This window comes from Nematolebias whitei, chromosome 11, assembly GCF_014905685.2.
Source record: "Nematolebias whitei isolate Nwh7 chromosome 11, NemWhi1, whole genome shotgun sequence".
Lineage (NCBI taxonomy): Eukaryota > Metazoa > Chordata > Actinopteri > Cyprinodontiformes > Rivulidae > Nematolebias > Nematolebias whitei.
In genome coordinates, this window is record NC_056508.1 from 13,726,508 (window position 1) to 13,737,438 (window position 10,931).

Below are 10,931 nucleotides of genomic sequence, written 5' to 3' on the forward strand. Positions count from 1 at the left end.
TAAGGCAGTAAAAAAAAAAAAAACTGCAGAAGAGCATTACAATAACTGTGAGCACACAATGACCAGGAAGCAGGAAAATTTAAATATTTAAATATAAAGATGCTGGAGAGGTGATGGCAGAGAGGGTTCTGGTGCAGCTGATGAGCAGAATGGGCATGAACAAACTGAAACAAACTGAACATGAAAGGAAAACCACACAGATGACAAATATTAAGAAATGATTTTAAATATTTAACATAAAAAACATCAGGACAAGAATAGAGGTTTATGCAAAAAGCATTTTAAACAACCATCACACTAGAGCTAGACTGATATGAGTTTGTTTGTTTGTTTGTTTGTTTTAGCTGAATGGTTGTTTGTCTTGTTTGTCTCTGTGTCCCTGTTATGGACTGGATGGATGGATAGACAGATGGATGGATAGACAGATGGATGGATGGATGGATGGATGGATGGATGGACAGACGGATGGATGGATGGATGGATGGATGGATGGACGGATGGACAGATGGATGGATGGACAGATGGATGGATGGACAGATGGATTTAGACAGATGGATTGATAGGCAGATGATGGATGGATGGATGGATGGGTGGATGGATGAATGGATGGATGGATGGATGGATGGATGGATGGATGATGGATGAATGGATGGATGGATGGATGGATGGACACCAATTGTTAGAAATCAAGGCATCTGATGGCCAAAATATAATTCCAATTTATTTTAAATTTTGGTCAATATTTATTTTCCATTTTACAAAATACAAACATAATGGCCCAACTTATATAAATTTGTATTTAACAACCCTTTAAAGAACTTGAACAATTAAAAAAATGGTTTATAGAAGTGTTAACACTTAAAATGACTTATAGATGTGTTAACAATTAAATAAAGCACTAAACAGTGAGTTGCAGTTAAATGGCTGAAGCAGCTGCTGGTGCATTTTTATTTTTATACTTAGTAATTAATTAAGTATTTAAAGGCATGAACAATTGCTGTTTTTTAAAAAAGTGTCCAATATTGGCTGATTATCTGGTCTACCTCCACTTTTCACTGCTGTGTGTTTTTGTACTTTATTATTAATTACTGTACATAAAACTCTTGTTCTTTGCAAGTGCAACAAGCAGCAGCTGGCTGGGGAACATCTGGTGCAGGCAGGGAAATTTCCAGCAGGAAATAAATAATAGTTCCACCGAAATACACATGATGAAAATACAAAGTATAAAAACTGTTGTGAAATAACTGTGCTTGTTGTTTTAGTTGAAGACAAAAATCCATTTTATTAGGACGAGCTATCAGCTCGACAAACTAATGGTCAGACATAAACATCAGTTAGGTTGATCAAAACACTATCTGCAGCAGGTAGGCTATTCATTGTTCACAACCAATCCACAGAACCTCAGTTCAAAAGATCTGAAGACCTTAAGGAGTTTTATGCAAACAATAAAAGAAATGTGTAGAAGTGGGATCTGATAAATGTTTTTCTATTGAGCATGCTCCCACTTCCAGCCATAGGAATAAATGTGCGCCACAGTGGAGTTTAACAGTGCACATATTTATAGCAATCTTTTGACAACATCCTTTGTTGCTCTTGGATACAGAAACTCTGTGATTAGTTTTTATTCAAGTATATGTCATATTTGCATATTTAAACCCATGTTTGGTTAAATCTTGTCCCATTTTGTGTGAACACACAAACAGGTAGTGTGTGACAACCTGGAGCAAAGAACAAAGTCCAGATCAGCATCACGACACTTGAAACAGAGAAAGGGGTTGTCAGGGTGAGAGACGTCAGATGTCCAAAATACACCCCGGCTGTGGTGAACGTGCGTCATCGTGCAAGACCCTGGAGTTGCCAGGGCATCACGAGCACTTTGTCAGTTTGGATTAAAGTTTCAACAAATCTCTTGAAAAGCTTTAACACCACCTCTCTGGAAGAGAGCTTTCCACGTTAATTTGACATCTTGTTACAGCCCAAACCTTACTGTAAGCAAATCAAGTTTATAAACATGAAGATGACCTTGAGCCAGCATGAGATGACCTTTAGCCAGTGTGGGTTGGTAAAGTCGAAGTACGTGTCAGTGGTTCTCCTGAACATGAAGGGAACCCGTCTCTGCGTTCACTGATGATCTCTGCCCGTTTACACTCAGTCCATGTGGAAATATGATACTGTACTCCGCTGCACCCGCGCAACTTTACCACCTACACACCCTCCTACACAAACATGCTTTGGCACGCATTTCCACCGCTCTGTAACAAGTGAGCATATGTATGCCTGAAACACCCACATGGAGCACTCTCACCCCCCCCCCCCCCCCCCCAATCTAATGTTTATGCATCAGCCACAATCATCAGTTGTTTTGTTGGCTCGTTTAAAGAAAACATGGTGGTAGATTTCGTTTTACTTTCTTAAGCTTGTGAGTACAGTCGTTCGTGTGCGAACTTACGGGAACGCTCGGCTCCGACACCGCAATGCTATCTGGGTAGACGGTGGCCTTCACGCACTGGTTGAGGGACGCAGCGAAACGGTACGGCTCATATTCACGCTCGCACCGACTCCTCTGAGAGCATCTGCAGAGAGAGAAGGAGAAACAGAGACTATGAGGTCGTGTATTTGCATCATGTAAGCGAGGCAAACGTTTTAAAGGGAAACGTAGAGGGAAAGCATGCAAACACAATAAATATAAAGATATTGAATACTGAAGTAAAATGGGTGCCGTTATTATAACATGTACACGTGTTTCAACTGGGGGTAAACAGGAAATAGTTACAGAAAAGACAAAAAAAAAGTACAAGTAAAAGAGCAATGATGGAGGAAATAACCCCTTCATTATCTCTTCAATGTGATGCTAATAGCTCTGTTTCATGGCAGAACTGACTGCATGTTTTAATGCCACGTTTGACAAGACAATGTGTGAGCACGTGTGCACAGCATCCACCTTTTCATCCTTATCTCTCTGAGAACATGTAGCCCATTCACTGGCATTTATTTTCAAAGACACTATACAGTTATTCATGTTATGTGGTGCATTCTTTAGCCATAAAATATGGGGTATTTTCTGTTTTATTAAAGGTACAGTTTGGCCGTTTGGAACTATGTTTGCTTGGAAAAATTAGAAATGTTGTGAACCTAACCTGCAGCAGATAGTTCAACAATGAGCTCATTGTGAGGACACTGATCCAACAGGACAGAAACCAACAGCTAGACCAAATGCTGCTAAGACCAAAGTGGATTGATGCCATCTGAAAAAAAGTTATCATCTCCAAACCTTCATGGGTGCTCATGCAAATATTCTTTTATTAACCCTTACACGGCTGTCCTTTTTGATGTACACAGCTGTTTACTTGGAATTCTGTAGCTATTGGCAAGAGCAAATGGCAGCGAGGGAAGTCCGTTGTAGCAATTTTATGGCATCCAGATGGCTCTTCACTAGGAATTTAAACAACTTTCTGATAAAACCACTGTGTGATGTGAAAACGGTGGTGGTATAAAGGTTGAAATAATATTATTTGCATGAAATAATATGAAATTAAAAAATACGAGTTGTTTTAAGATGGTAGAAATTACTTTTGAAAGTGGGTCCATTTAAACTCGATTCTTCAGCTCATTTAAACAATCAGATCCCTTCATACAAAAAGAGCTGCCATCTTAAACCAGCTGCAGTCTTTAAAATGTTATAGAAAATTATGAAAACACTGTCATTTAACCTGTTGCTCTGTTTTCACTTTTACATTACAGTACTCATTCATTCAACCTTTATTTACACAGGTTAGTCGCATTGAACCACGATGACTCATTTAGTAGAGAGACTTGTTTTAAACAAAGAACACAGATGAGGTACTAACAACAATAGACAGTCATATAAAAAGCATATAAAATGAAAAGTAAATAGAAGAAATGATATAAAAACTAAACAAAAACAGCTTTATAACGTGGCGTAAAATACTAAAAACAGGAACATGTCTGCGTTGGTTTTTGCCATGAACTTAAAGAGCCACTTAAGAGGTCAAGGTCAAGAGCTTCAGATCTTGTTGCAAGATATCCAGGAAACAGGAGCGGAGTAGGAGAAGATCCTTTTGTCTAGTTCAGTCCTCATTGAGGGTGCACTGCATGTAATAATGTCCTGAGAGCGCACGCTGTAGCTGCACTCACGCAGAGACATGTAGGAGGAGATGTATGAAGGCAGCAGACCAAGAAGTGACTTAAAGATGAAAATGTACCAGTGAGAGAGTCTGCATGAAGTTAATGATGACCAGTTAACCAGTGAATACAGGGTGCAGTGGTGGGTACAGTAGTTACATCCAGTTATGAATCTTAGTGCACCATGATAGACAGCATCCAACACTCAACTAATTTGTCAGGAATTCTATGAACTTCTTGCAGGAACTGCCTGAATGTCCTAAATGTTTTACAGCTGGCTACTGCTGCTACTGATGTTACCAAAGGATTCTACACAAATACCCAAAGGCTGCTGTGTACAAGTTTTTAAAATGGGATTTATCTGAATCACTGTGAAAGTTTGAACAATAGAGTTGTTTTAAGATGGTAGTAATCCATGTTGACCTTGGCTGTATCCATCTAGTGGTAGTCTTTGACATCTTAGTCAATTCAAAGAGATCAGGTTTTAACCAGTTATCAACAATCATTAGAATTCAAATAGCAATTGTGTTGTTGCAACCAGGTTTGTCTTGCAGAGGAGATGTGACATGATGATCCCATTAGTAAGATGCAGCTTCAAGAAAACATAGATACACGTGTTAGACATGTTGCTTCTGAAAAGGCACAACGTCCAAATTATTAAGTGTTACTGCAGCTCTGAAGTCATTATAGGGTAAAATATTACATCAAACTACTAAAGTATAAAGATAAAAAAAAACATAGAACTCAAGAAGACAGATTATCTTTGTTAATTGCTGAATAAATTTAGAAACATGGTTAGAACAAATCAGAAGACACTTCCTCCTGAGAGATTTTAATAGCCAGACATGATCTCAAGTAGTGAGTGAGACCATCACATCCATCCCTCATTAAAACTGAGAGTCTTCTCTGCTGTTGCACCAAACTCTGGGCTGACTGGTCAGAGCAGCTCTAATTGGACCCTGACGGGTCAGCTGCTGTCCATGGTGCTAATGTACTACTGCAGCTCTCAGTGTGTGTGTGTGTGTGTGTGTGTGTGTTGAGGCTCATATCATGCTTCTTAACCACATACTCTCAAATAGACAGACTCTAAGCTACATCTTCATCCACAGCCTTCGTGTGTAATTATGTTGTCAGAAGTTCAAGCAGACTCACATGAGCGCGCTCTCGAACACACGCACACACACACACACTAATATTCAGAGTACTCTTAAGAGTAGACTTGATCACCTGTTTCCATTTTTGCTGCTCATAAATACATGATCTAATGTCGACACTTCAAATGGGACTTTTCAAAAATTATTTTCGGTCTTTCAGTTTGTGAATTTGACTCCACGCTTAGCTCACGTTTCGCTCTCCATTATCTGCTCCCACTTTTCCGTCACTCTTTCACAAGCTGAAATTAGTGCACCTTTCTTGGGTAAGGTGTTGCTCTGTTGGCGACGTGGCACTTCTTTTCCCTGTCCACAGTAGGAGCAGAAAAGGATCCTTGATGTGCTGTGAGGTGGGGGCTGCAGCGCCATGTTTTATGCATGTCTGCGGGCTGTATGGCTGCAGATGCAAAGTCTGGGCTCTTATTAAAGACAAAAAGGACAAAAAGCTCTGCATTGATTTTTCTCAAAGTGAGATTTTTTTTTTCTGTAGAAAATTCATTTTGGGGGGTGGGGGGTGATGTAAGATGTGAGCACAGCGAGGGTGGTGAGGCGGTGGAGGCGGGAGGCATGCAGGAGGATGGCTGCTGTTGCCATGGTTTCTGGAGCTGGTCATTATCTTTGTGTAGTTAGAAGCTGACCCCTTGCCTCCCTCATTAGCTGAAGAGCACGCCACTGAGTGTTGACTACAATCCTGCCTTCCTCATATTCCCCCTGCTGAACCCCCTACCTCCCTTGGAGAATCACTTATCTCCCTGTCTGGTCATGGCCTGTCACTCAGTTCCACTGTTGCATTTCACACACGTGTGTAAGAGGTACACATACATACACTTCAGCCTGTGTACCTCCTGTAATAAGCTAATATCTGTTTTCTCTTCAGGCTGTTGACCTGGGAGTTACGCTCTCCATGGTCCTGAAGTAGCTGCTGTCACTTCCTCCTCTACACATGGAACTCCCTGACTAAATATGTAAGCAGCTATACTCAACATTACAAAACAAATGGAAAGTGATTTGCTCACTGCTTACCTCAGAGTCTGCATGTGGAGGCTACAATGTTGGATCTGGAGCCTGAAGGCACCCAAACAATATATATATACCAGCTTAATGTGTTCGCGGAGAGCAATATACAAAATCACCTCAACAGCAAGAAAAAGCAAAAGTAGCAGAAATGAGACTTCAGCTTGTGTTTCATTTTGTGCTTCAGCAAGACAAGTGTCACTGCTGTCTCTCCTCTGCCGAGGTTTCATGGTAGCAGACATCATAAGAGGACACAGACAACAATAAAACAAACACTCGGATACATGTTCCAGGGTAAAAATATGGCTAAAATATAAAAATGCAGCCCATGGCACTTGATCTTGCACCCTTTTTCATGCATGCTCATGCACACACATGCAGAGGAGCAGGAGAACCAGGCAAAAGGGGAAGATTTTGGGTCCTCCATCCTTCATCCCACCACTTTGAGACTAAAGGACATCAGCAAAAGTGTAAAGGTCTGTCTAATGGCTGTGCTTGTTGTGAGCACCATGTTTAAAAACAGGATGAGAGCACAGTTTCCCCCTACCATACACCCCCCACTTTGCCATTTCTTTACCTCACAGATAGCACAAATAGAAAACGCCACAAGGAGAAGAAAATCAAAGCACACCGAAGATTGGGGAAGAGATGACTCCAGGCTTTGTGAGTCCTGAAGTAGCGTCAAAAAGACAACCTCCAAGGTTCATCTCAACTCTCAGCATTGTGAGCATTTCCTAAAGTACACTGCGTCCACATTAGGGAAATATATTGATTTTAAAAAGGAAGGAAGAGAAAAATAGACAGTGGGTTATTTAGTTTCTAGCCACCACAGAAATGGTAAACTACAACCAGAACTTTGGCTGACCCATGTGGGTGCACTTTGCACCCCGACTCAATGTTGAGTTCACATCAGGGATCAAACCAACAACTCCAGCTCTCTGTTCTGTCCTGTGGTGACTGAAAATGTCGCCGCAGGACAGAAAGCGCAGCCAGACCACGAGCCATTCACTTCACCTCCACTATCCCATGGTGAACATTGTAGTGTCAACCGAGTCAGCTTCTATGAACAGAAATAAGAAGCTGTTCACATGTTTACACACACATATAAGGTTTGTCCAAACATGAAGTTTATGCCTTTTATACCACCTGCTGAGAATTTAGGGTGAAAAAGCTTTGGAATTACTGAGAGGAATTTGACAGTATAATGTGTTGAGACTTTCCTTTTCTTGTACAGACTGAGCAGAGACACAACAGAAGTATAGAGCAAAGCAGTGATGGAAAACTCTCCAAACATCAGTGAATAAGCAGCAGACACAGACACAATGGGCTTGTAGGGTCCTCAGCTGAATTATACGCTGCTGGCTCACATATATCGCACATACTGCTGCTCTGTGTGAAAGGAATCTATAGAAATATTGATAGAACTACATGTTTGTGATCAATATCTCATTAGGCCCAATTGGTAAGATGGATGCAGCCTCCCTCTGTCTGCTAACTGAGGCTTCAGCTGATGAGATGGTCATTAGATCCACAGCCCGACATTTACAACCAACTCAAGCAGCCATTTTCACCGTGGAGCTAATTGTTGTTGCCACTGTTAAATCAGAGGGGATGTTATGTTTGTTGTTTGACATCATTTGGTCTGTCGAACTATAATGAACATGCCACTCAAAGTACTGTGTACATATACACAGCTGAGAAAACAAGCTGTGGAAGCAAAAAGACAGATGGAGGCCAAAGGTACAAGATGAGTACAGTATTACCTGTTGTGGATAGAATAGCCTCGGTTTATATATATATATATATATATATATATATATATATATAAAAGTTGAATAGTATATAAAGTGAAGGCTCAGCTGCCTAATTTGGACCTTTTCTTCCCATCTGAACCGTTGCTGATCCAAGTACGTACTGTTTGTAAATCCATTTGTTTTCATCCTCCACTTAATTTAGAGGACAGAAATTTAACAGAAATCTCAAATATGAATGTTTTGTCACGTAACTTTACATTTTTAATGTTGGAATGTTTGCCCAAGCTTTAAGACCAAACTATTCTTGCTCCTCCAGGTTGGATGGGAGCTGCCTGCATTTAGCCATCCTTAAATCAAACCCGAGATCCTCAGTTGGAGTGAGGTCTGGGTTCTGACTGGACCATTTCAGAACATTTACCCGTTTGTCATTTAACCAGCGGTGTGTTGCTTCAGCGGGAACTTCTGACCCAGTCTCAAATCTCTGGGAGACTCAAACGAGTTTCCGTGAAGTATTTTTCAGTCTTTTGATCAATCCAAATTTTCTTTAACTCAGTTTCCTAGTCCCCGTTGATGAACAACATCTCCACAGCATGATGCTGCCACCACCATGCTTCACTGTCAGAATGGTGTTCTCAGCATGATGAGATGTTTTAAGTTTACTTCTGACATGATGCTGTCCTTGGTGACCAAAGGTTCCAATTTATTCTCATCTCACCACAGCACATTTCTTCACATGTTCTGAGAAGAACTTAACAAGCTGCTTTTTTCCCTCTAGTCGATGTCTTTCTCCTGACACTCCTCCATGAAGCCCAGCCTACAGTGGTCCTGGGGACAGATCCTGTCATCTCTGCAGAAGAGCTGCCCGATCTTTGGCCTCCTGGATGTTTCTTTGATTGAATGTACAGATTTTTAACAAACAAAAGGTGTTGAATACATTTGAAAACCAGTGTTTTCCAAGTTTATGGAGTCTTTTGGCATCAGTGGCCTACATCATTAACACCACTGGGGTTCAGAACCAGCAGATTGAAGCATTTAGCTTCATAACACATAGTTCAGTGCTCAGCTCAGAACATCCCTCGAACGCTGACTCAGTCGTGGAGGGCAGTGGCTCTAAACCAAATTTCATCTATAAGAAACAACAAATCATTATGTTGCATGTTGCTTTGAAAAATTGTGAGTTAAAAGCTGACCTTCACACTGGAGCACTTTGAGACAGAAGTCAGGCTGCCTGCTAATCCTGACAAATCTCAGCAGAACCGTTCGTACTCTCCCGCATTACGGGACTGAGTCAAGAGGATGGAGACAGAACAGAGACGTGGGAAAATCTGAGATGGAAAAGCTTCTTTTGGGCACGATTAGATGGCTAATCCAATAGTGGCGATATGCAGGCTGAGGGAGAGGGAAAGAATCAGCATAAGTCCATGTTTTTTTTTGTTTGTTTTTTGGAATGTGGTCAGGCAAAGCCTGAACTACCCCATTTACAGCGCCGAGGCTGAAGAGCGCTCGAGATGATGAGCTCCCTGTGAGGGGCAATCAAAATGCTTCTCTGTTTTGTGAGCCAATGAGTGTGCAGCATCAAACACTCACTCCCCTCGCCCATTCTTGTCTCCTCACTACCCCCCACCCCATTCTTTGCACGTTCAGTAGATGCCTAGCAGCTGCTGATAATTAAAGGACTTTTGGAGACTCAAACCACACTGAATTATTAGGGAGAGAAAGAAAAGCAAAGAAAATAGAGATGCCAATCCTTGTCAGCTCGCAGACTTTCTCTACACAAATGTCTCTCCTCCTCATCTTCTCAGACTAATGTCCTTCTGTGCTCCTAATTATCCACGTTAGAATGCTGCACTTCAACAAATACATGCACAAGCATAAAGAGGAAAGGACGAGAGGTGTGGAGGAGAAGAATGGAGGATGAATATTGTGGATGGCAACTGCAGGAGGAGGGAGGAGGTGATCAAAGTAAGGGGGAGTCTATGTGTGGCAAGCCAACCATCTCTGCAGCGTACTGTAGGTTCCAGACAGGAAAAGTGTCTGAAAGGGAAACTGTGAGCTGAGCTGTGAGGGATGAGACGAGTGCCATCCTTTAGATGCTGCTGTTTCACAGAGGGGGCATGGAGGGAGGTGTGAATCTGGGGAAACAGGCAAAGATAATTTTATTAAATCAACAGTGACTTGTGGTTGGATGATGAAGGGAGAAAAACGATGGGACGAGGAGGCTGAGGGAAGCAGCAGCAATCACAGCTGTGGAGAAATGTAATTCTGGCTGAGCAGGATGATGAGAGCTCTTCACAAGAAGGATGCAGCTGCTGTTTTCTGCCAGTCTGTCACAGAATCATCCTTCTATTCTTGGCTACACCGCACACTCGTTACTGATGCTTATCAGGACAAATTCACTCATGACATTTTCACTTCTCGCTTATAAAACTACTTTTGTTGGAAAATATTTTCCAACAGATGATGAGAATAAGAATGTTTTTATTGCTGCACCACTTCACACTGGAGGGGCAATGGACATAAATAACCGAGTATTTAGTGGACAAGGATATTAAAGAAACCTTTATAAATACCTAAACAAAATAAATAAATAAATGTCATTTTGGAAAATCAGCGGAAAATCTTCATCGGGAAGAAAAACTAACTTCTACTCAGGAGCAGACATGAGCCCGTATGATGAGCCTAAACACTAAGGATCGATGGTTAGAAAAGAAACGAGTGCTGCATGAGGCACCTTATCTGCCCATTAACAAACTATTATACAGCAATCTATGGCAATGGCCTCGCCAAGAAAATACCTTATATAAACCTTGACCTTGATTTGCGACCTTGACCTAAGAGCTGGGGGCATGAACAGATTATGTGACACACT

The 10,931-nt window shown here is 41.4% G+C and overlaps 1 protein-coding gene across 1 annotated transcript in view; it reads right to left on the reverse strand.

The window, feature by feature from the left end:
• plxna2 (plexin A2) overlaps positions 1–10,931 on the reverse strand; it is a 238,166-nt gene that overhangs the window by 115,158 nt on the left and 112,077 nt on the right. The window contains exon 5 of the mRNA XM_037684672.1: positions 2,450–2,573. Within this exon, the coding sequence (XP_037540600.1) occupies positions 2,450–2,573 (124 nt within the window). The remainder of the gene's footprint in view (positions 1–2,449; positions 2,574–10,931) is intronic.